General features: G+C 40.9%; 3 protein-coding genes across 3 annotated transcripts; 2 read left to right on the top strand and 1 right to left on the bottom strand.

Annotated features, from left to right (window-relative positions):
* The first annotated feature begins 3,688 nt into the window (after positions 1 to 3,688).
* On the top strand, positions 3,689 to 13,916 carry LOC105030778 (GTP-binding protein Rheb). Its single transcript, XM_013132345.3, has 8 exons — positions 3,689 to 3,996; positions 4,553 to 4,624; positions 7,165 to 7,232; positions 7,707 to 7,789; positions 9,933 to 9,989; positions 10,515 to 10,562; positions 10,679 to 10,760; positions 12,287 to 13,916. Exons 1-8 carry the CDS (start codon positions 3,945 to 3,947, stop codon positions 12,377 to 12,379), a joined length of 555 nt encoding a protein of 184 aa, XP_012987799.1. The 5' UTR covers positions 3,689 to 3,944; the 3' UTR covers positions 12,380 to 13,916.
* A 210-nt stretch (positions 13,917 to 14,126) lies between these two features.
* ly97.3 (lymphocyte antigen 97, tandem duplicate 3) lies at positions 14,127 to 16,228 on the bottom strand. The gene is made up of 4 exons (XM_010904861.4): positions 16,197 to 16,228; positions 15,945 to 16,014; positions 15,195 to 15,317; positions 14,127 to 14,353 (listed from the first exon to the last, which is right to left on the bottom strand). Exons 2-4 carry the CDS (start codon positions 15,991 to 15,993, stop codon positions 14,247 to 14,249), a joined length of 279 nt encoding a protein of 92 aa, XP_010903163.1. The 5' UTR covers positions 15,994 to 16,014; positions 16,197 to 16,228; the 3' UTR covers positions 14,127 to 14,246.
* A 4,862-nt stretch (positions 16,229 to 21,090) lies between these two features.
* LOC105030780 (gamma-crystallin N-A) lies at positions 21,091 to 25,417 on the top strand. The gene is made up of 4 exons (XM_010904862.4): positions 21,091 to 21,188; positions 21,902 to 22,150; positions 23,481 to 23,626; positions 24,944 to 25,417. Exons 1-4 carry the CDS (start codon positions 21,168 to 21,170, stop codon positions 25,077 to 25,079), a joined length of 552 nt encoding a protein of 183 aa, XP_010903164.1. The 5' UTR covers positions 21,091 to 21,167; the 3' UTR covers positions 25,080 to 25,417.
* Positions 25,418 to 26,013: the final 596 nt, after the last annotated feature.

Here is a 26,013-nt window from a genome sequence, read left to right as displayed (position 1 = left end):
ACTCTGCCCCGCCCCCATCCTCCCCCCTAGGGTTTATTAGTCCCCACTCTGCCCCTCCCCATCCTCCTCCCTAGGGTTTATTAGTCCCCACTCTGCCCCGCCCCCATCCTCCCCCATAGGGTTTATCAGTCCCCACTCTGCCCCTCCCTATCCTCCCCCCTAGGGTTAAAAAAATTAAGAGACCACTGCGCACATTTTTTTCCTTTCCAAAAAATCCATGAAGGAAGGTTTTGAGAGAAGAACAGAAGGGTTAAAATTAAGAGACCACTGCAAATTGAATGTTTCTGTTCCTCACTTAAAACTTTCCTTTAAAAACTTTTTCGGAAAGGAAAGAAAAAGGTGCAGTGGTCCCTTTTATTCCGTTTATTATTTAAAACTGCAGTCCCTTCAGTCCAGAGCAACAGGCTGAAGAAAGTCTCCCATACGAGACCCCCGTGGGAATCGAACCCAGACCCCTGGTGTTGCCTCACACCATGTTCCACCAACAAAATCCACTAACAAGCTTGGGAATCCAGGACACTTCAGCGGTTGTTCTGAGTCTAACACACCTTGAGACACACCTGTTGTTTTTTAGGTGTTCGTTTAATTGGTGGTGTGTGTGTGCGTGCGTCCACATATGAGGATGTGTATGTTCTTGTGTGTGTGTGTGTGAGTGTGTGTGCGCGTTTGTCATTGCCCACAGTGTTTCCGTGGTCCCCTATTTATGACACTCTGTTGAAGTGAACTAAGAGTGTAGATAACATAGTACACTCGACTTTTCTCTGGGATACGGGGATAGTAAGTGTGTGTTATCAGTTTTTCTATATGTGTGTGTGTGTGTTCAGGTTCACCAGTCATTCTGTGTGTGTGTGTGTCACCAGTCATGTATTCTCTTGTCACCAGGCCCCATATGTAGGTGTTAGTATCTCATCTTAGCAGACTTGAATAATTGTTTACGTACAGTTCAGTCACCCTTTCCTCACCACTGTCGCCAGTCGCCCGCCAAACGGCGTACGGATTTCAACATGTAGCCTGTAATATCATGGCTGGGTAGAATTCCTACCCGTCTCCTGGCTTAACCCACTAATTGTGGTCTGACTGAGGTATTCTGTGTGAGAGACAGAACCTAGTTACCGCATTCCTGTGGCCCGCTCGGCACACCACGGTTATAATAAGACCCGACTGGGCTTTATCAGAGCTGCGCACTGGGCACATTTTAACCGAACTCATGTTGTACGCTCCCCTAAGGTTTTAGAGCAGAGCCTTTGTTTGGAGGTACTAAATATGAAGGATTCACTGAAGTTGTTGTTTACAGTCCGACTAAGGGCTGTTCTGATGAACTACAAAACACAAGCTGTCTAGAGGAAACCCTTAACCGTGCTATAATGGCCATATACCACAGACCCTGACGGTTCATTATTGCTATTATGACCTGGTTGCCCATGTAATTAGTACAGTAAAAATAAATGTTTTGGCATACCTGTGGTGAATGTTCTAATTTAGCTCGGCTTTTAGCCAACCAGCATTCAGAAACTAAACTAGCCAGTTTCTATGGAACATTGTAGTTCATGGTCTCCCAGGGTGGCACTTTGACAACACAGACTTTCAGCTTGAAACTGAAAGCATTTTTATCCATTTCAGACAAAACATTTAGAAATGACTGCATGTTTTGTAGACGTTAAGAGTACGTTTACGTATTTACACTGATTAACATGTGCAATACTTAGCCATTTAGTAAATTTTCACATATTTTGTGCATGCGATACGACACAGCATATTGTACAATAACAGCTTCTGTACCCTACAGAATTCCCCCTGCTGCCCCTGCTGTTCCATCAAAAACACAACCCCCCTCCGCCGCATTTCACTGGTGGTGGAACACAGTCCCTTTTCTTTCTTCAGACTTTCATCTTTGTTTCATCTGTTAAATGACCTTTTCTAAAACTCCTTTAGGCACCTGTTTTGGAGGCTTACGAGTCTCTATACTTTGCCTGGTTGAGTGTTCTGTGGGTGGTATTGGCTTAAACATCCAAGCCTACCTCCTGGGTAGAGTTCCTGATCCGTCAGGCTGTTTTCTTTTCGTCTTTTCTTTATTATGATGAACATTCTTTGGTCATCCACTGTGGAGGTTTTGTTTTTGGTTCTGTTGTTGATAAGTTCACTAGCAACATATTTCAGATATTCTTTCAATTTAACATCTAAAACAATTTTACCTCGCAATGATTGATTTAGAATTATAAAATATCAAACCACATTTCTAATTCGGTAATATGAGAGAACTGGTCAGGGGTTTGAAATGTTAGGATGACCTCTACTGTTTAAAAATAAGTACTGTTATTTTGTTTAAATTACGGTAAGGAATTTTTTTAAGTATTAATAATGGGTTTATATGGAATATTCAATGCGGTCACAATCCATTCTCGCCTCGTCCCTTATTCCACATTTGGCTACTTTTCAGCCATATTGAAAAATAGACAACATTTATATTTTCCATATCAATCTACACCCAATAACCCATAATGTCTAAGCAAAACAGTTGTTTGGAAATGTTCGACATTTTTTTATATATAATTCACTGTACAGCCATTTTCAGTTCTCCCAAGATGTGAAAGATTGACGGGCTCTGGCCAGTCCACTGGATGTCATAGGCTTGTCCCAAAGCCACTCCAGCGTTGTCTTGTCACGATTGGGAAAAAACCCGGTATAATCATTTTAGAGTACGGCTGTAACATGATGTGGAAAAAGCGAATGGGTCTGGATACTTCCCGAATGCACTGTATATACAATATATATGTACACTGCTCAATAAAATAAATGGCGCACGTAATCATCCTTATGCTGCTATACTGTTTGAGGTGATAAGCTGTATAATGGCGCCCTCAATCGGTCAAAAATGATTCCTGGCTCTTTATGGCCATAACGTTTATGTCTTAAAAGATGTATGTCAAAGATGCACAAAGCAAAGGACAGAATAAAATAATGAATTGCGGGTTCCTGCTCAACATTGAGTTAAAAATAAAATTAACTAATTCAGCTGACTCATTTGGTGCTTTACACAATGTGGGCACTTTACACCCGTTTCATCATCAAATCAACTCTATACTCTATAATGCGAATGTACTTCAAAGTTTTTCAAAAACATGAATAAGCTAAGGAAGAAACTGTGGTCCAGGGTTGCCCGGCGGTCTAAATCAGCACAGATTTAAATCTGGCCTTCCGCTCTTTCAGCTAAATCTTCTATCTTCCACAACTCTGTCAGCCCATTACAACAATGCCAGAAGATAAACCTTAAGGGTATACAATTCTGGATTATATTCATATCTGTCTAATATTCTATTAGCATTTTAGTCATTTAGCGCACACTCACCCACAGAAAAATATTATATATTGAAATGACAGGAAATCTTACGATAGGCTACTATATATCAATCCAGATTATTAAACCTCCTGAAAACAGGAACATTAAACTACTGAAATATTTCAGTGATTCATTATCCCACTGACGTCCTGAGACCCCCCCCACCCCCATTATGAATGGCAGAAGCCCTGACCACTCAACTTGACCGTTCGCAACCACAAGACGCACACGGGCCAATGATAATAAGGGGCCGGACATCCCTAAAAGACTGTCATATGTCTCATCCAATAATCGTACAGAGTGAGATATCCAGCCCACCTTTATTATTTTACCAACCAAGCAACAGTGGGAAATCATGACTAATTAATGAGATCTCGAAGGGGAGTGACGCAGTTATTATAGATTCCCCACGTTTCTATAAACTCTACAGGAATTTAAATGTCTATTGTGTTGACATATATATTTTTTATAATTTGCGAAAACATACTGATTTAAAAGATAAACGGATCAGTTGTGGAACGGCACTGCTCGTGAGATTCTAATGCCGTGGATGCTGAAGGTTGCATCTATCTACCCCGAGGACTAAATGCGATAGCCAGCACGAGATATGCCGCAGCCCAAATCACGAAAAATCGCCATCCTCGGGTACAGATCCGTAGGTGAGTTCCATTTTACTTTCACAGTAAATAAGAAGATGCGTGTGTTTTAGGCGCTCTTTACTCCACTGTGTCTGCAGGCCGCGCGTGTAACGGACATTCGCTTACCGTATAATGGAGTATAAATCGTAGGGAGTAGATTCTGTCACGCAACACCTCGCTTGATGAGCACCCCACACCAGGTGAAATACTGGCCTGTACTGTCCAACTCTTTATGGACTATTTCATTTATTAGACTTTGGGATTTAAAGCGTTTTGGTCTTCGACAACTTCAAAATTTAAGAGAGAGAATTCTGAAATGCAGTAACGCGTGATAAACCGGCCTGTGCTCTGCAAGCTAGCTGATTATTGAACCTACGTATGTGACGGCTGGATGGTATGTGGCTTGTTACACGGCTGCCCGTTATTATCATCATATGGCTTCCTGTAGAGAACACAGAATAACAACCTTAAGCTCCACGTTTCTGTGGGTTTGACAATATAACAGACAAAATGGGGAGAAAATGAATGCATCGTTTTTCCCTTTAATTAAATAGTAACATATTTTCATTTTTTTCAGGAAAGTCCTCACTAACTATTCAGTTTGTGGAAGGCCAGTTTGTCGACTCCTATGACCCAACAATAGAAAACAGTAAGTATAATTTACCAACGTATTCAGAAACACATCGAGATGTACAACTCTAAGGTTGTGAATGGGACAATTACATAGTGGTAGCCCAGAGTAGTGAGCATACTATTGCATTCAGAGACAGCTTTTTTTTTTTTCACATTTTCCCCCAACAACGAGGTGTTTCAGCACACTCTGGGGCAAACACCAAAACATGGACATGTGCACAGAGAATCCCAGTCTCTACAGAAGACTTCAAACACCAAAACATGGACATGTGCACAGAGAATCCTAGTCTCTACAGAAGAGTTCAAACACCAAAACATGGACATGTGCACAGAGAATCCCAGTCTCTACAGAAGACTTCAAACACCAAAACATAGACATGTGCACAGAGAATCCCAGTCTCTACAGAAGACTTCAAACACCAAAACATGGACATGTGCACAGAGAATCCCAGTCTCTACAGAAGACTTCAAACACCAAAACATGGACATGTGCACAGAGAATCCCAGTCTCTACAGAAGACTTCAAACACCAAAACATGGACATGTGCACAGAGTATCCCAGTCTCTACAGAAGACTTCAAACACCAAAACATGGACATGTGCACAGAGAATCCCAGTCTCTACAGAAGACTTCAAACACCAAAACATGGACATGTGCACAGAGAATCCCTGTCTCTACAGAAGACTTCAAACACCAAAACATGGACATGTGCACAGAGTATCCCAGTCTCTACAGAAGACTTCAAACACCAAAACATGGACATGTGCACAGAGAATCCCAGTCTCTACAGAAGACTTCAAACACCAAATCATGGACATGTGCACAGAGAATACCAGTCTCTACAGAAGACTTCTATATCTGTTTTCCTGTCAGACTTCCTGTGTTGTCTGGTTGCTGTAAAGTGGAATGAGAGCATTATCTGACAGATTTAGACTTCCTTTGATTTTTAATGTACAGTAGTAGTAGTGTTAGTAGTATTATTAGTAATAGTCAGGTAGGTCATGGGATAGTAGTATTAGTACTGTTAGTAATATCAGTAGTAATAGTCAGGTAGGTCATGGGATAGTAGTGGTGTTAGTAGTAATAATCAGGTAGGTAATGGGATAGTAGTAGTAGTAGTGATGTTAGTAGTAATAATCAGGTAGGTAATGGGATAGTAGTAGTAGTGGTGTTAGTAGTAATAGTAGTAATAATCTGGTATGTCATGGGATAGTAGTAGTAGTAGTGTTAGTAGCAGTAATAGTCAGGTAGGTAATGGGGTAGTAGTAGTAGTGTTAGTAGTAGTAATAGTCAGGTAGGTAATGGGGTAGTAGTAGTAGTGTTAGTAGTAGTAATAGTCAGGTAGGTAATGGGGTAGTAGTAATAGTGTTAGTAGCAGTAGTAGTCAGGTAGGTAATGGGGTAGTAGTAGTAGTGTTAGTAGCAGTAGCAGTAGTAGTCAGGTAGGTAATGGGGTAGTAGTAGTAGTGTTAGTAGCAGTAGTAGTCAGGTAGGTAATGGGGTAGTAGTAGTAGTGTTAGTAACAGTAGTAGTCAGGTAGGTAATGGGGTAGTAGTAGTAGTGTTAGTAGTAGAGTAGTAGTAATAGTCAGGTAGGTAATGGGGTAGTATTAATAGTGTTAGTAGCAGTAGTAGTCAGGTAGGTAATGGGGTAGTAGTAGTAGTGTTAGTAGCAGTAGCAGTAGTAGTCAGGTAGGTAATGGGGTAGTAGTAGTAGTGTTAGTAGCAGTAGTAGTCAGGTAGGTAATGGGGTAGTAGTAGTAGTGTTAGTAGCAGTAGCAGTAGTAGTCAGGTAGGTAATGGGGTAGTAGTAGTAGTGTTAGTAGCAGTAGTAGTCAGGTAGGTAATGGGGTAGTAGTAGTAGTGTTAGTAGCAGTAGTAGTCAGGTAGGTAATGGGGTAGTAGTTGTAGTGTTAGTTGCAGTAGTAGTCAGGTAGGTAATGGGGTAGTAGTAGTGTTAGTAGCAGTAGTAGTCAGGTAGGTAATGGGGTAGTAGTAGTAGTAGTGTTAATAGCATTAGTAGTCAGGTAGGTAATGGGGTAGTAGTAGTAGTGTTAGTAGCAGTAGTAGTCAGGTAGGTAATGGGGTAGTAGTAGTAGTGTTAGTAACAGTAGTAGTCAGGTAGGTAATGGGGTAGTAGTAGTAGTGTTAGTGGTAGTAATAGTCAGGTAGGTAATGGGGTAGTAGTAGTAGTGTTAGTAGCAGTAGTAGTCAGGTAGGTAATGGGGTAGTAGTAGTGTTAGTAGCAGTAGTAGTCAGGTAGGTAATGGGGTAGTAGTAGTAGTGTTAGTAGCAGTAGTAGTCAGGTAGGTAATGGGGTAGTAGTAGTAGTGTTAGTGGTAGTAATAGTCAGGTAGGTAATGGGGTAGTAGTAGTAGTGTTAGTAGCAGTAGTAGTCAGGTCATGGGAAAGCTTGGTAGCTCAGAGAGTCGGCTCTAATCTGTCCAGTGGGACACAGCAACACGTCATGTGTTCAGCACCTAACCAGCATAGTCAACCTCCATCTGTCATTCTGTTATGGGTCAGGGCCGTTGACCTCATGTCTTCCCTCTTGCAGCATTTACCAAGATGATCACGATAGATGGTCAAGAATATCATCTGCAGCTGGTAGACACAGCTGGCCAGGTAGGAGTCACACTACAGCAGTGTTCCTGTAAACCCCATATAGACCTGTCTTCTTGAATAATCGTCTTGTTACAGGAAAACTTTCCTGCAGAAAATGTAATGAGCTTTTTTTAGTTTATGTCCACTGAAGTTTCAGACTTGGAAATATTACTTGGGAACATTGTATCAGCCCCTGTCCATTCATTACAATCACGCTTATCCATATTTGCTGTTGTTGGGTTATTTTTCTGTTGCTTCAAACTGGTTCAAATCAAGACAGGTACATCTGAACCATTGCAGAGCTTAAAGCATCAGTGGATTAGCTGCTTCATATTAATGCTTCTAATAACCACCGTGTTGTAGGCTCTACCCTCTGAGTTTCTCACACCCTCTGTCGGTCTCTGTCACTCTCTCATTCTTCCTTCCATTTCACCTAACCTCCTTTGCAATATTATCTTCAACTGTCCTTTATTTTTTTTCTCTCTCTCTCCCCAGGATGAATACTCCATCTTTCCTCAGACATACTCCATAGACATCAATGGTTACATTCTGGTCTACTCCGTCACGTCTAATAAGAGGTTAGTCTGTACACTCGCAATATTTCACTGACCAGATTATGAAGAACTGTATACCACAGAGATGGTCAGACAATGGGTATGTACAGTGGATATAAAAAGTCTACACGCCCCTGTTAAAATGGCAGGTTTTTGTGATGTAAAAGAATGAGACAAAGATAAATAATGTCAGAACTTGTCAACTTTTAATGTGACCTATAATGTGAACAATTCAGTTGAAAAACAAACTGAAATCTTCGAGGGGGAAAATTGAAAAATATAAACCTTACAATAACCTGGTTGCATAAGTGTGCACACCCTCTTATAACTGGGGATGTGGCTGTGTTCAGAATTAACCAATCACATTCAAACTCATTCATGTTAAATAGAAGTCATTACACACCTGCCATCATTTAAAGTGACTGATTAATCACAAATAAACTTCAGCTGTTCTAGTAGGATTTTCCTGACATTTTCTTAGTTCCTTCTGAGAGCAAAAGCCATGGTCCGCAGAGAGCTTCCAAAGCATCAGAGGGATCTCATTGTTGAACAATATCAGTCAGGAGAAGGGTACAAAAAAATTCCAAAGCATTAGATATATAATGGAACACAGTGAAGACAGTCATCAAGTGGAGAAAATATGTCACAAAAGAAACATTACCAATAACTGGACATCCCTCCAAATTGTATGAAAAGATGAGAAGAAAACTGGTCAGGGAGGCTTCCAAGAGGCCTACAGCAATATTAAAGGAACTGCAGGAATTTCTGGCAAGTACTGGCTGTGTGCTACATGTGACAAATATCTCCCATATTCTTCATATGAATGGGCTATGGGGTAGGTGGCAAGACGGAAGCCTTTTCTTACAAAGAAAAACATCCATGCCCGGCTGAAGTTTGCAAGAAAAAACTAAGTCTCCCAAAAGAAAATGTGTTATGGTCTGATTAAACCAAGTTTGAACTTTTTGGCCATAATTCCAAGAGGTATGTTTGGCACAAAAACAACACTGCCCATCACCCAAAGAACACCATACCCACAGTGAAACATGGTGGTGGCAGCATCATGCTTTTGGGCTGTTTTTCTTCAGCTGGAACCGAAGCCTTAGTCAGGGTGGTGGGAATTATGAATAGTTCCAAATACCAGGCAATTTTGGCACAAAACCTTTAGGCATCCGTTAGAAAGCTAAAGATGAAGGGGAAGTTCACCTTTCAGCACGACAATGACCCAAAGCACACATCCAAATCCACAAAAGCTTGGCTTCATCTGAAGAGGATTAACGTTTTGGAATGGCCCAGCCAGAGCCTAGACCTGAATCCAATTGAACATCTGTGGGGTGATTTGAAGAGGGCTGTGCACAGGAGATGTCCTCGCAATCTGACAGATTTTGACTGCTTTTGCAAAGTTGGCAAATATTGCCATGTCAAGATGTGCCATGCTAATAGACTCCTACCCAAAAAGAATGAGTGCTGTAATAAAATCAAAAGGTGCTTCAACAAAGTATTAGTTTAAAAGTGTGCACACTTGTGCAACCAGGTTATTGTGAGATTTATATTTTCCCCCCTCAAAGATTTCAGGTTTTTTTTCAATTGAAAAAGGTGAAAACATTTTGGACATGATTTATCTTTGTTTCATTCTTATACATCAAAATAACCTGGCATTTTAACAGGGGTGTGTAGACTTTTTATATCCACAGTATGCCTTAGCTCCAGCCCTGAACTAAAGCTTATTCAGTTAATTGGAATCTTGACGAGATGCTGATAAGTTGAATATAAGGTGAGGTTGGACCAAAATACATGAATAGTTCACTATGGAAATCACTATGGAAATCAGTTTGTCCCCCTGCTATATAAAGACCTGGCTAAAGAGAACAGTTTGTCCCCCTGCTATATAAAGACCTGGCTAAAGAGAACATTTTGTCCCCCTGCTGTATTATGACCTGGCTAAAGAGAACAGTTTGTCCCCCTGCTATATAAAGACCTGGCTAAAGAGAACATTTTGTCCCCCTGCTGTATTAAGACCTGGCTAAGTTCACACAATTCAGGTGACATTTAAAGTTCTCCAGACAGGCCTAAATGAACATCTGGGAATTTGGGGAACAGAGCTGTAATTTTGCCATGTAACTACTCTTATCAGGTGTATGACAACACTTTTATCTCTCTTCCCCTCCAGTTTTGAAGTAGTTCAGGTTATCCATGAAAAACTGCTGGATATGGTGGGGAAAGCTCAGTGAGTATTACAATCACAACAAATGTACTGTGTCACTGAAATATGAGATCATATTGTGTGATTATCATTTTCTACAGATTATCTATGATCAGTAGATCTCTGAGTAACAAGGTGTGATTATCTTTCTCTAAAGAGTACCTATGATCAGTAGATCTCTGAGTAACGAGGTCTGGTTGTCTTTCTCTACAGCGTATCTATGATCAGTAGATCTCTGAGTAAAGAGGTCTGGTTGTCTTTCTCTACAGCGTACCTATGATCAGTAGATCTCTGAGTAACGAGGTCTGGGTGTCTTTCTCTACAGCGTATCTATGATCAGTAGATCTCTGAGTAACGAGGTCTGGTTGTCTTTCTCTACAGCGTATCTATGATCAGTAGATCTCTGAGTAACGAGGTCTGGTTGTCTTTCTCTACAGCGTATTTATGATCAGTAGATCTCTGAGTAACGAGGTGTGGTTGTCTTTCTCTACAGCGTACCTATGATCAGTAGATCTCTGAGTAACGAGGTCTGGTTGTCTTTCTCTACAGAGTACCTATTATGTTGGTGGGAAATAAGAACGATCTGCACATGGAACGGTATGTTACTGACACACATTCACACCCATACTCGATTACATGTTGCTTGCGATTTAACAGAACAGACATACCTTAACCTGTGGTGTGTGATTTGTGTGTGTGCTTTGTGTTTCCAGGGTGATCAGCTGTGAGGAGGGAAAGACACTAGCAGAATCGTGGCGGGCTGCCTTCATGGAATCCTCAGCTAAAGAGAACCAGGTGACATCGACTGGTTTATTTTCTCGTTGTCACAGAAACCTTAAAGGGGAATGACAAGGCATATGTACAATTTGCATTATTACTTTAAACTATTGATGAGCTTGGAGTTTGTGGATTTCATTGTTATTGCCCTTGAAAATATGTCCTGCAATTATTTTGGTCCCATCACTGGAAGAGCTGAATGTAAGAATCCTCTTCAGATCCCTGCCCACTGGGGTTAAAGTTGGGATTTATTCAGTCCCACCCTAGCAATGTTCATGCAGTGTCTTTATTTACAATCTTTATACAGTAGCATGACTAATGTGGTTGTAGTTTTAGGTTTAATACAGTACCATGACCTGTCTGGTAGTAGTTGTAGGTTTTTATACAGTACCAAGGCCAGTCTGGTTGTAGTTGTAGGTTTTATACAGTACCAAGACCAGTCTGGTAGTAGTTGTAGGTTTTTATACAGTACCAAGGCCAGTCTGGTTGTAGTTGTAGGTTTTATACAGTACCAAGACCAGTCTGGTAGTAGTTGTAGGTTTTATACAGTACCAAGACCAGTCTGGTAGTAGTTGTAGGTTTTATACAGTAAGAACAGTCTGGTAGTAGTTGTAGGTTTTATACAGTATCACGACCAATATGGTAGTAGTTTTAGGTTTAATACAGTACCAAGACCAGTTTGGTAGTAATTGTATCGTTTATACAGTATCAAGACCAGTCTGGTAGTAGTTGTAGGTTTTATACAGTATCAAGACCAGTCTGGTAGTAGTTGTAGGTTTTATACAGTACCAAAACCAGTCTGGTAGTAGTTGTAGGTTTTATACAGTATCAAGACCAGTCTGGTAGTAGTTGTAGGATTTTATACAGTACCAAGACCAGTCTGGTAGTAGTTTTAGGTTTTTTACAGTACCAAGACCAGTCTGGTTGAAGTTGTAGGTTTTATACAGTACCAAGACCAGTCTGGTTGTAGTTTTAGGTTTTTATACAGTACCAAGGCCAGTCTGGTTGTAGTTGTAGGTTTTATACAGTACCAAGACCAGTCTGGTAGTAGTTGTAGGTTTTATACAGTAAGAACAGTCTGGTAGTAGTTGTAGGTTTTATACAGTAAGAACAGTCTGGTAGTAGTTGTAGGTTTTTTACAGTACCAAGACCAGTCTGGTTGAAGTTGTAGGTTTCAATTGACCCATTAAGAAACTCTGGCAGTGAGCATGGCAGTGTTGAGAAGTGTCCTGCGCTACCCACATATCACACCAGGGGGCAGTTTTTCTCTTCCCATTATAGGGAATATTCCAGACCAATGTTGCATGACTGTGTAGGGTTTCTTTGTCTTTAAGATGAATGGCGTAGTTGTTATATTAGATAACACAGTTAAAATGGATAAATGTTATTGATACGGTTTTGGGGTCAACTGTATTCTGTTGTGTTGGATTCTACATCAGTCTTTTATTAATGTAATAATAATGATCTAATAACTAGAAATTAATCTTCTATTAAACTGAATTCTGCTTCCAACTGTATTCCATTCTCTCTCTGTGTTTCCTTAGACAGCAGTGGAGGTGTTCAAGAGAATGATCCAGGAGGCGGAGAAGCTGGAAGGCGGCGTCCAATCAGGGAAGACTTCCTGCTCCTTGATGTAGAGTTTCTGACCTATCAACGCAAAGAACAGGACACTGCACTGGGATATCCCCTTACTTGAAGGCTACCTGCCAGCTCAAATACTATTTCTCAACTGTCATTTACAGTCATCAACTGTCCACTGTCATCAACTGTCTTAACTGTCTGCTGTCATCTACTGTCAACTCTCCATATCATTGTGATGGTCTTGTTTGTTGTGAAAGGTTGATTGGTTGTTTCTGCACTATACTTCCCACAATAATACAAAAGTGACTTCCTGCAAAGAAGTAAGTCTCATTAACCCTTATCCTCCTACCTAGTCTCTAATACACCCTTATCCTCTTACCTAGTCTCTACTACACCCTTATCCTCTTACCTAGTCTCTACTACACACTTAACCTCCTACCTAGTCTCTAATACACCCTTATCCTCCTACCTAGTCTCTAATACACCCTTATCCTCTTACCTAGTCTCTACTACACCCTTATCCTCTTACCTAGTCTCTACTACACCCTTAACCTCTTACCTAGTCTCTACTACACCCTTATCCTCTTACCTAGTCTCTAATACACCCTTATCCTCTTACCTAGTCTCTAATACACCCTTATCATCTTACCTAGTCTCTACTACACCCGTATCCTCTTACCTAGTCTCTAATACACCCTTATCCTCTTACCTAGTCTCTAATACACCCTTATCATCTTACCTAGTCTCTACTACACCCTTATCCTCTTACCTAGTCTCTACTACACCCTTAACCTCTTACCTAGTCTCTACTACACCCTTATCCTCCTACCTAGTCTCTACTACACCCATATCCTCCTACCTAGTCTCTACTACACCCTTATCCTCCTACCTAGTCTCTAATACACCCTTATCATCTTACCTAGTCTCTACTACACCCTTATCCTCCTACCTAGTCTCTACAAACCCAGGACCAGGCTGCTGCTTAGTAACCAGACCACAGAACCTTATACAAAGGTCCTGACCCAGCCTCAGAACCTCAAGCAGATGGAGCAGAAACAACACCTGGATCCAACCCTGAGAACCTCATACAGATGGAGCACAAACAACAACTGTATCCATTATCAGAACCATGTACAGATGAACCAGAAAATGTTCTGGTATTATGCATGGTTCTACCGGTGTCCATTCTGGCCCATTGGTGGATGCCGACTCTGTCACAGAAGATGTATTTCTATGTGATTTGGTTTCACGTCCTCTTCATATTAGAGTTGTCACAAAGACGAACTTTTCCTCTTTTTTTAACATGCATTTTCAGTAATTGCGTTCAGTGTACACCGAGCCCTGTCACTATTGTCATTGTCCCGCCGTGCACCCCTGACGTAAGACGCCCCCCAATAATACTAAGAGTGAATCCTGCTCTTCTGTTTTTCTACTTCCTGTCCAACCCACTCACCTCTTCACTAGTCAGAGGTTTCTCCCCCAAGGACGTTATGGTGGTCTGCCAAAATATCTGCATCCCATTTTCTAATGTTCAATATGATGTACAAATGTTCTTTTTTGATTGTAATCATTAAAGAGGAAAGTGATTATGTATCTCAGGGGTGTATGTTTTGTCATTAATACAGGGAGGATTCATTAACAATTAGTTAATTAGTTGTCGTAAATGTTTACATTTTATTAGATTTCATGATTAAGTCAACAAAACAAAATGTTGTTTTTAAGTCTAGTGATCACGTTAGTGATATTTCTTGCTCATTAGAACGTGATGTGATGGTGGGACGTCTGTCCTAGTGAATCACACTGTTTCAAATGAATTGTACTCTTCTAGAATGTGAATCAAAACATAAATTCTAGAATGTTACAACAGAATAGTCCCTTCAGACAAAATGTTGGTTCCAGTTGCTGGGATTACAGCAGAGAGTTCTAAAATGTGTTACATTTGTCAGTATCACAGCACTTTATGTCTATGTAGGCGTTCAGTTCGAAGTTCTTGCAGCCTGACATGTCAATGCATCTCTGGAAATGCCCATCTGAGAAAAGAAAGTAAGAGTGTTTTGTGAGATATCTCAAATGACAGCTATACTTTTACAATCCAGTGTACATTGCAGATGTCAACAGACGCAGAACAAGCATTCTAGAAAATCAAGCGGCAATAGGACAAGCTGGGAATTGATGAGCGTGACATTAAACGATGTTATGAGTTATAACACTGCACATTTGTAATTTCACCTAATAAGGTTGCTGAAACTCTTCTTTGAGCTGTTTGTGGATTTAACATAGAATTATAAGGCAACCAAAGGCAACGTTGGTCCTTCCAAAGGGAAACATTTTACAGTTTTGCTCAACAAAAAAAACACTGAACATAATTATAAACCCAACACTTTTGTTTTTGCCTCCATTTATCATGAGCTGAACTCAAAGATCTAAGACTATCTATGTACACAAAAGGCCTAATTCTCTCAAATATTGTTCACAAATCTGTTTAAATCTGTGTTAGTGAGCACTTCTTTTTTGCTGAGATAATCCATCCACCTCACAGGTGTGGCACATCAAGATGCTGATTAGCCAGCATGATTATTGCACAGGTGTGCCTTAGGCTGGCCACAATAAAAGGCCAAAAAATGTGCAGTTACATCACACAGCACAATGCCACAGTTGTGAGGGAGCGTGCAATTGGCATGCTGACTGCAGGAATGTCCACCAGAGCTGTTGCCTGTGAATTGAATGCTTTGAGCAAAATGTTTTGTAGCCATTTGAAACAACATAGTAAAGTATATATTTTAAATGTAAAAACTCAATGCAATAAAAGTATTTTCAAAATACACTGCAAGTGCATAATTTGGCCAATGTGTTACATTTCACATTACTTACATGGAGCGAGGCGGAACTTAGCTGCTGCACATGCATTCTTCTCTGGGGGGCATGTTTGTACTTTCACCTCACAGTCACCACCAGCCCTCGCAGGCACACAGTGGAGACAGTCCAGGGCTTCACCTAGGAGACAACACACAGCCCGAGGTCAGGAGCACCAGAGAACTGGAACCACGGAACAGATCCACTGTCTGACCTACTGCTTGTATTTTCCAGACGATCTAATTATTCTGTGATCTACCTACTGCTTGTATTTTCCAGAAATAAAAATTCCACTGTCTGACCTACTGCTTGTATTTTCCAGAGGATCTAATTACACTGTGACCTACCTACTGGTTTTATATTCTGGAAGATCTAGCTACACTGTAGTTTTTTCTAATTCCATTTTCTTAGTGGTTTTATATTCCAGTGGTTGTTGTTTCACTATTTGCCTTACTGGTTCCACTGTCTGACCTACTGGTTTTATTTTTCAGAGTTTCTTACACGGTCTGGAAGGTTAAATATTCCAAATGTTCTAGTTTCAGTCTGACCTACCGGTTTTATTTGTTCATGTTCAACATCACAAAACAGAAAAGGTAAATCGAGTGTTTACTCAACAGTCAATGAGTGACAGACAGTCTGACTGGCAGACTAGCAAACAACCTGTTGCTGTAGACAGACTTACCGACAGACTGACAGACAGGCAGACAGACAGACAGACTGACTGACAGACAGAAAGATGGACTGACAGACTGACCGACTGAGACTCACCACAAGCCAGCATCAGAGCCAGACTCACAGCCAATATCACTATCCTCATCTTGATGGTGTCAGTGTCAACCTAGAGAGGAGAAAACATGCAGTGTTTATGAAGATGACACATTTATAAACCCTTCAAGTCCACATGTTACTGCAACTAGAAAGTTAATGCACGTTAGCAGACCCTCCTAGTGGATTGCCCCCAACGACAGTGGAGAGACAGCCACATATCACGGCCACAGCAGGAAAATCTCTCAAACTTACCTCTCTTATGCTTAACTGATAGATGTCTGCTACACCAACCTCCTTTTATAGCTGACCCTTTTACCTCAGCCCAGACAACGCGCCCACAAAGACGGCGCCAGGGGCGTGCTTCAGTTATGAACATCACTAAAACTGGAGAGATAACGTTCAGTTCTCACTGATTCTGCTGTCCTGAATCACAGCAGAGTAGAAATGAAGTGATTGCACGTCACTCCACTGTGTTTTCCTGAGGGAGTCGACATGAAATGATTACAGATGATTCTTTATGCTGAAGTGATAGGGCGGAGTCATTGCTCAACTCAATCCATATGATTCTTTGTGGCTACAGGATGCAACCTGTAAACCTAAATCACACTCAGCACCCACTTCCACTTGACTTAGTGCACTCTACAGCAAAGGGAACAGAATGCCACTTGGGACGTACCTTTGACTACAGAGGTGTGTTTGAGTAAAGAATCACATGGACTGTGTTCAGTACAGACTCCCTTCAGGTTGTTTCAAAAGGTCATTGACTAGCATGACAGTGAATTATTATAAATAAACAATGTAACACGCCATTTAATAGTCTACTTACACAGAAAGGGAAAACACTGCAAAATGAGCTCAGGCTTCACTGTCGTTTGTTGTTGAGTGAATGTTGACCACTACTGAAAGCTTTGCCTAAAGAAATATGCATCTGCCTGTGAATATGTTAGTTTTTTTTTTTTTAAGTTTGTTTTAAGTGGTGCTTTATTTTGATGTTTCCTGTAAATGCTCTACAGATATTCCCACTATGAACTAACTATCAAACACAAAGTTTGTTAAGTTCAGGTTTACAATTCGGGTTAGGATTAGGGATAGGGAAAGGGTTAGGGTTTGGAATATGATGAGGTTAAAGGTCAGGGTTAGTGTCAGTAGATAATTGAAATGCTATTGATTGTCAGTTGATACACTGTTAAGTACTTACAGACTGACTACCCAAATAAAGTGTTACCATAATGAATACACTGTTCAATAAAACAAAACACGACCCTGTAGATGTAATAGGCTACCTCAAAAATATCTTCTGTGGTCTTATTCAGACTCACCATCATCAGTGTTGTCGTGCCAATGTCACATTGTGCCACTTTAGGTGACAAAAAATGATGTACTTACGTGGCTAATGATAATTAGCCACATTACTCAAGGAGTAATTAATGAGTCACTGGGATGAAGACACTGCCTTTCAAAACAATAGTGCACGATTTTTCTATGTGTACAGCTCTCATAGTTTTAGACACCAGAGAAGCGGAGGCACCATTGAAATAACTGGGGGGGGGCACCATTTAAACGATGCAGGGGCACCATTTAAACGACTGGGGGGGCACCATTTAAACGATGGGGAGCATAATTTAAACAATGGGGGGGCACCATTAAAATGACAGAGGGGGCACCATTTAAATGACAGGGGCGGCATAATTTAAATAATGGGGAGGCAACATTAAAACAACTGGGGGGGGGGCACCATTTAAAAGACTGTCGGGGGCACCATTTAAATGAGTTGGGGGGCAACATTTAAACGAGTTGGGGGGCACCACTGAAACGACTGGAGGAGGCACCATTTAAATGAGTTGGGGGGCAACATTTAAACGAGTTGGGGGGCACCACTGAAACGACTGGAGGAGGCACCATTTAAATGAGTTGGGGGGCAACATTTAAACGAGTTGGGGGGCACCACTGAAACGACTGGAGGAGGCACCATTTAAATGACTGCGGGGATCTCTGGTATTCCAGTGGATCAGCAATTATGAAGTTGAAACTAATTCCATGTTTGTTTCAATTATGAAGTTGAAACTAACTCCATGTTTGTTTCAATTATGAAACTAACATGGAGTTGATTTCAGGTGAGTTGGAGATTTTTTAACCATGGTAATTCTCCCAGACCAAAGTGTCAGAGGCTATTAGTTATTGCCCCCATGACTTAAAAGTATTGAGTCAATGTTTGCTTTCTCCGCACCCTCCCACACAATCAATAGAGAACACATAAAGAGGAAACTAGGTAGAAGCTCATTTACTAATACTTACGCATTCCTTCGGGTCAAAACACATGGATTTACGTAACCAGGTGCCCAGACTTTGTTGGCCGGCTCAACTGTCTCCAAACATTATCTACAGTACATTTTTACACCCCTCCCGTATCTATAGTTCTGACCTGGGTATCGGGTGGGTTTGTTTTGTCATTTCATTCCTGGACAATCTCTGTCAAGCCATTGTGGGGCAACGACGGAAAGAACAAAGAGAGGAATGATGGATGGATTTCCTGGTGCAATCACCCATGACCAAGTTCACTCTCATAAACAGTTTTGAGGAGTGTAATATTGGCCAGGGGCACGTGTTCTCAATATTTAAACAAATTTCAACTGTGAGGAGTTTCCACTTTGACATTTCAAACCTCACACAAAAAAGGTTAAATCCCTAGAGTCATTCATCACAATTATAATATGCGAATTGATCCCCATTTCTGGTTGCTCTGTGATGGTTGTCCTGGGGTTACATGGGGCAGTAGCAGGGCCATGGGGGGAGAGGGTCCAGGTCAAGACCCCTGGAGGCTCACAAACACTTCAACCACGAAACCAGTTGTTTAGTAAGGCATCGCTGAAGTGGTCTGTTACCTCAGTGGTGTCCAGGGGCCTTACCTAGTGGATATTGATCAGCTATATTAGTGGGTCTAGTGGTTATACCTAGTGGATATTGATCAGTTATATTAGTGGGTCTAGTGGTTATACCTAGTGGATATTGATCAGTTATATTAGTGGGTCTAGTGGTTATACCTAGTGGATATTGATCAGTTACATTAGTGGGTCTAGTGATTATACCTAGTGGATATTGATCAGTTATATTAGTAGGTTTAGTGATTATACCTAGTGGATATTGATCAGTTATATTAGTGGGTCTAGTGGTTATACCTATTGGATATTGATCAGTTACATTAGTGGGTCTAGTGGTTATACCTAGTGGATATTGATCAGTTATATTAGTAGGTTTAGTGGTTATACCTAGTGGATATTGATCAGTTATATTAGTGGGTCTAGTGGTTATACCTAGTGGATATTGATCAGTTATATTAGTGGGTTTAGTGGTTATACTTAGTGGATATTGATCAGTTACATTAGTGGGTCTAGTGATTATACCTAGTGGATATTGATCAGTTATATTAGTGGGTCTAGTGGTTATACCTAGTGGATATTGATCAGTTATATTAGTGGGTCTAGTGGTTATACCTAGTGGATATTGATCAGTTATATTAGTGGGTTTAGTTGTTATACCTAGTGGATATTGATCAGTTATATTACTGGGTTTAGTGGTTATACCTAGTGGATATTGATCAGTTATATTAGTGGGTCTAGTGGTTATACCTAGTGGATATTGATCAGTTATATTAGTGGGTCTAGTGATTATACCTAGTGGATATTGATCAGTTATATTGGTGGGTCTAGTGATTATACCTAGTGGATATTGATCAGTTACATTAGTGGGTCTAGTGATTATACCTAGTGGATATTGATCAGTTATATTAGTAGGTTTAGTGATTATACCTAGTGGATATTGATCAGTTATATTAGTGGGTCTAGTGGTTATACCTATTGGATATTGATCAGTTACATTAGTGGGTCTAGTGGTTATACCTAGTGGATATTGATCAGTTATATTAGTAGGTTTAGTGGTTATACCTAGTGGATATTGATCAGTTATATTAGTGGGTCTAGTGGTTATACCTAGTGGATATTGATCAGTTATATTAGTGGGTTTAGTGGTTATACTTAGTGGATATTGATCAGTTACATTAGTGGGTCTAGTGATTATACCTAGTGGATATTGATCAGTTATATTAGTGGGTCTAGTGGTTATACCTAGTGGATATTGATCAGTTATATTAGTGGGTCTAGTGGTTATACCTAGTGGATATTGATCAGTTATATTAGTGGGTTTAGTTGTTATACCTAGTGGATATTGATCAGTTATATTACTGGGTTTAGTGGTTATACCTAGTGGATATTGATCAGTTATATTAGTGGGTCTAGTGGTTATACCTAGTGGATATTGATCAGTTATATTAGTGGGTCTAGTGATTATACCTAGTGGATATTGATCAGTTATATTGGTGGGTCTAGTGATTATACCTAGTGGATATTGATCAGTTATATTGGTGGGTTTAGTGGTTATACCTTGTGGATATTGATCAGTTATATTAGTGGGTCTAGTGGTTATACCTAGTGGATATTGATCAAGAACATTAGTGTGTCTAGGGGTTATTGATGTCATAGGTCAATTTCTACAGTAGTGTTTACACTTTCTAATGTGTCAACAATTTAAAGACCAATCAGCATGTAACCTTTTAGGAGAATACCATTCATTGAGGTAATCAAGTATTTTTCCCTCAGGTACCCATATTTGTGAATAAACATATTCTTTCTCCTCTGAAAATCCATTATTGGACTCAATCTCCCCATCCTTTCCCCAGGAGTCGGTAGGGTCGGGTCATTTCTATTGAATAGGCAGTGTGTGTGTGTGTGTGTGTGTGTGTGTGTGGGTGTGTGTGTGTGGGTGTGTGTGTGTGTGTGTGTGGGGCACATACTGACCATGCTGTGTTTACGGGTCTCCCACCTCATCAGTATCACTGTTCCATCACAACAAAACCCAGCTAGTCTCCTCAGCACAGAATCAACCCAACATCCCGTAAAACCCAATCAAAGCAGAATCTCCCACCCCTGTAATCGTCCTGGACCCCACTACCCCCCAAACACCCCACCCCCACCACGCCACTCCCCCGGCTTAAAGCCCACTATCAGCATTGCCAAATGTAAGGGAAAGTGTCCATGGTGCAGAATGTTTTAAACCCCTCCATTGTTTCGCCGGCCTTGCCTCTGCCTACCGGCCATATATATCAGGCGCTCCAAATGTTTCCACCCTCACACTGTGGGACTGTAACCTGGACAACAATTGGTGGACAAAATGTCACAGTACTCCGGCAAGGTGAGTAGCTAGCCACGGTACCTGAAAGTTGCTTTGGGTTGAGGAACATTCAGCCTCATATCAGGCGGTTTAGAGCTATTGAGCAGAACCTACAGCCGGCTATAAATGCTCACATCTCAAAGCAACTTTGGACTTGGAACAGTCATCTTGGTTCCCCATAATTCTCCAGGATAGAGTCACACCCATCGGAGGACAGCGCACTGGCCTTCTCACACTGAGGAGCTGGACGTTCTGTTACAGTAATAATTGTCGGCTGGCTCTAGAGGTTCCACAGGTTCCACCTGTTGGACTGTAAATGACGATGTGAATATGGGAGGTGTCTGAGCTGGACCAGCATGGGTGCGGTCAGCACGACAGTCGGAATGGTGTAGAATAATGGTCGTCGATAGTGTTACAATACTCCAGGAAGATCCCTGTTCAAAATTCTTAAACAGGATCTTGGGAAAGTAGGGGAATTCCCTAAAATAAAATCCTGTTCTGAAGGTAGCGTTTCCAGTTTCAGTTCAGTTCTGTGGATTATGGATGAGAGCAACATCATACACACCCAATGTTAAGCATCGAAACATGCTCGGATTAAGACTCTTTTCATTGAGTCCTTTGTATTGATTTCATACAAACCTGAACCCAAGAAGGAAACCAACCTTTATGGCTGTGTTATCCAGTTCATATGTACCTCCTGCCTCATGTCTAACTGTATTGTGTCTTCTCCCCAGATCTGTTTCTATGAGGGGAAATGCTTCACAGGCAGGAAACTGGAGATTTGCGGCGACTGTGATAACTTCCAGGATCGCGGTTTCATGAATCGGGTCAACTCCATCCGCGTGGAGAGCGGTGCCTTCGTCTGCTTTGACCATCCTGACTTCAAGGGCCAGCAGTACATTCTGGAACACGGAGAGTACCCAGAGTTCCAGCGATGGAACGCACACAACGATCACATGGGCTCCTGCAGACCAATCAGGATGGTGAGGGTTGACTGACACACCAGTGGTGACGGTAACTGATGCCATAGTTACCAATACCGTGTTAACAAAGTGTTACAGTGTTAGGTGGTTTTGGTAGTACAGGATGCCATGTTGTTGTTCATTTGTCTCAGACAATGAGAAGTTTTCAGGTGATTTGAACAGAAAAAGCTTGTGACTCGAACATCGCTTTTGGAGCCTGAGATATTTTCCTTGTTGATAAGGTGACAGCTCTCAAGGTCCACTCCAAACCATGAGTGGTTATACAGGGCAGCAGCTTCTTTATTCCAGTCAAGACCACAATGTCCCAGAGTGTGTTTAGACTTCAACAATTGTCCTGATGACTAAATCATTTTAAACATTCACATAATATATAAATACTATTTGCTATTCACACTATGTATAGACAAACTCTCGCTGGACCAAAGGTATGAGGTCGGCCTCAAAACATGAGTAAGCTTTCGCTTGGGCCTCCTGTTCTGGAAGGAGCTTCAGCTCACTGACTGAAATGTACCTGGTAACTGACATGAAGCTCCCTACTGAACAAGTGCTGTTGCTGGTGATAAAATAATTCTTGAAGTACCAGAGGGAGATTTTTTTTAGTTGCTGAATATTTTTTTTTCTGATTCTGTTGATACATAGCGCAGGACCAGATTTCACTCCAGTCCACACTGAGGGGGACATGGTCTTTAGACCTCATTAGACATGGGGAGAGTCTGTCAGGAAGGTGTACCCCATAATCTCAGGAAGGTAGTGTGTGAGAATTAAGATTTTCACCTGCTTACACAATAAAATCATGTATCTCCTTTGCAAATCTGGCTACACGTCTTGTTTATCTAGATTAAACCAACGTAGTCTAAGAATGGTTGTATATTATGAATTTGAGGCATTCTTGCAAAAGGCTTCTGTGTTATTGTACTGATTTTTTTCCCCTCAGCTCAGCTTAGAGCATGAAACATGTTATGGGGTCAGCTCAGCTCACAATAGGTAATACATTTAGATGTGCTGAAAAATGCAATGTGAAAAGATAAATGCACAGAACGTTCTGGTCGCGGCAATACTGGTCAAAGGGCTCACATCTGCCTGGAAAGCAAAGGAGACCGACTAGCAGATTACAACCCCAAGCCTCTGTCATATCTTATACAGTTTGCTGACAGCAAATCTTTACACCTGGAGATAACAATTAAGTGTACAATAAATCTGTCAAGTGTAACAGCTGCCTTGTGTTCATTTGATTAACTAATTCTAATAATTATGATTATTTTTTATTAAGTATTATTAATTATTGACATTGCTAATAATACTCAGCTGTCTTGTCTTTCTCTTGTCATAGCACGGCGAGCACTACAGGATTGAGCTGTTTGAGGGAGCTGACTTCGTCGGTCAGTGTGTTGAGGTGTGTGATGACGTGCCTTTCCTACAGGCCCGCGGTCTGACCAAGAACTGCATCAACTCCCTTAAGGTCTACGGAGACGGAGCGTAAGTATTTACTATCTCATTCAAGGTCTATTGAGGTTTATGTAGACTGAGCATTGGTATATATTAACTCTATTAAGGTCTACGTAGAAGGAGCGTAGGTATATACTAACTCTATTGAGGTTTATGTAGACTGAGCATTGGTATATATTAACTCTATTAAGGTCTACGGAGACGGAGCATAGGTATATACTAACTCTATTCAAGTCTATGGAGACGGAGCATAGGTATATACTAACTCTATTCAAGTCTACGGAGACGGAGAATAGGTATATACTAACTCTATTCAAGTCTACGGAGACGGAGCATAGGTATATACTAACTCTATTCAGGTCTATGTAGATGGAGCATAGGTATATACTAAATCTATTGAGGTCTATGGAGACGCAGCATGTGTATTTACTGAATATACTGCTTACAAATAAATGACATTAAATTATATTTCATGACTAGAGTTCCTGGAATTTGTAGTAAGCTGTTTAATATGACATCCATAAATATTAAATAAGCCCACAGTTAACATTTTATAGAATTATCCTTAACACACACACACACACACACACACACGCTTCCCTTAACCCCATAACCTCCTAAACCTAACCCATAACTGCTTGCCATAACCCCTAACCCTAAACAAGAACCCCAACCTGAAATGTTAACCCTAACCTTACCTTAACTAACACCAATACCTAAACCATCCATATTGCCTGGTAAATGGTAATACACAAACCTGAAAGTAACCCAATTCTAAAACTGTGTACAATTTTACCCCACACCTAACCCCTAAACCTAACCCTTAACCTAACCATTAACCTAACCCCTAAACCTAACCCTTAACCTAACCATTAACCTAACCCCTAAACCTAACCCTTAACCTAACCATTAACCTAACCCCTAAACCTAACCCTTAACCTAACCATTAACCTAACCCCTAACCTAACCATTAACCTAACCCCTAAACCTTCCAGGACTGATTTGTCAGGTTTAATTATCTTTGTGGTGACATCTGTTCTGCGGGCACACACAGACATAGATCACACACACACACACACACACACTACCACACACACAGAGACATGGATCACACACACACACACAAACATAGATCACACACACACACACACACACTCACACACACACACACACACAGACATAGATCACACACACACACACAGACATTGATCACACACACACACACACACACACACACACACACACACACACACACACACACATGTATACTCCCTTCTCTCCTGCCTGTCTTCTTGTCCACTTCCTTTGCTCCTCTTCACCTCCTGTCCTCCTCCTCTCCTCTCATAGCTGGGTGCTGTATGAGGAGCCAAATTTCCGTGGCCGTATGTACATTGTGGAGAGAGGAGACTACTGTACGTTCATGGAGTGGCAGTCCCAGAACGCCAACATCCAGTCCATCCGCAGGGTCGTCAACTACTTCTAAACCTCCAATCTCTGATCTTTACCCTCTGACCTTAGTCGCAGGGGTCAAGGCTGGGGTGTAATTCTGTGTGGGTACAAGATTAAGGCAAACATTCAGATAGCAATGTATGGTGTAGAACAGAGTCAGACAAGAGTCATCTCAGCTCTATTCATTGCATTTCTATCTGTAAAGGTCTGAGCATTTCAACCCACTTAATGTGAAAACATCCTTTGCTGGAGCATACAGAACTAAACACAGCGGACTTGGTGAGGCAAAGTCAACTGTGATGACTTTTTAGGGCATGGAATTTTGTCTATCGCCTAACTGAGTTGTAAAATAATAAAAAGAGCAAAAAAATATTTTATCATATGCTTGTCTATTTATTTTTGTACTGAACGGATTGTAGGTTGAAATAAAGTAGCAATAAAAAATAAAATGTAATGTTATTTCCATTTTTGACACATACATGCAGATTGTACTCTGTCAGTATTCAACATTAATGTATTGATGGGACCAGCTACATGGACATGTGTGTTTATGGACCTGAATTAAGTGAATCCACCTATTTAAGGCATTCATTACACTGTGCTGTTTGTAGGGTTTCCTTAGCAAATAGATCAGGAAAAATAGGTTAACATCAGCGATTCCCAAAATTTTAAAACTACACAAATAAGTTCAAATTATAAAAAAAAAAAGTTTTGCAACCATACCACATTTTGTGCATGAAACTGCAGGATGCCTCACAAGGCTTGATAATTTATATTTTTCCCGGGGCGGACATGATTTACGTAATTAAACAGAATCACCAACATGCATGACACTGTACAGCCACCAGGTGGTGGTAAAGTTCATAGGTTGATCCTCAGTTGAGTTCCTGTTGTTACTATCGTTTCTGATCTTTGAAACTAGAAAGCTGAAAACCAAATCTCAAGAACCAATCAGACTTTATTATCTG

This window comes from Esox lucius, chromosome 3, assembly GCF_011004845.1.
Source record: "Esox lucius isolate fEsoLuc1 chromosome 3, fEsoLuc1.pri, whole genome shotgun sequence".
Lineage (NCBI taxonomy): Eukaryota > Metazoa > Chordata > Actinopteri > Esociformes > Esocidae > Esox > Esox lucius.
The sequence above is the reverse complement of the archived record's forward strand: the minus strand, read 5'-3'. Positions and strand labels throughout refer to the sequence as shown.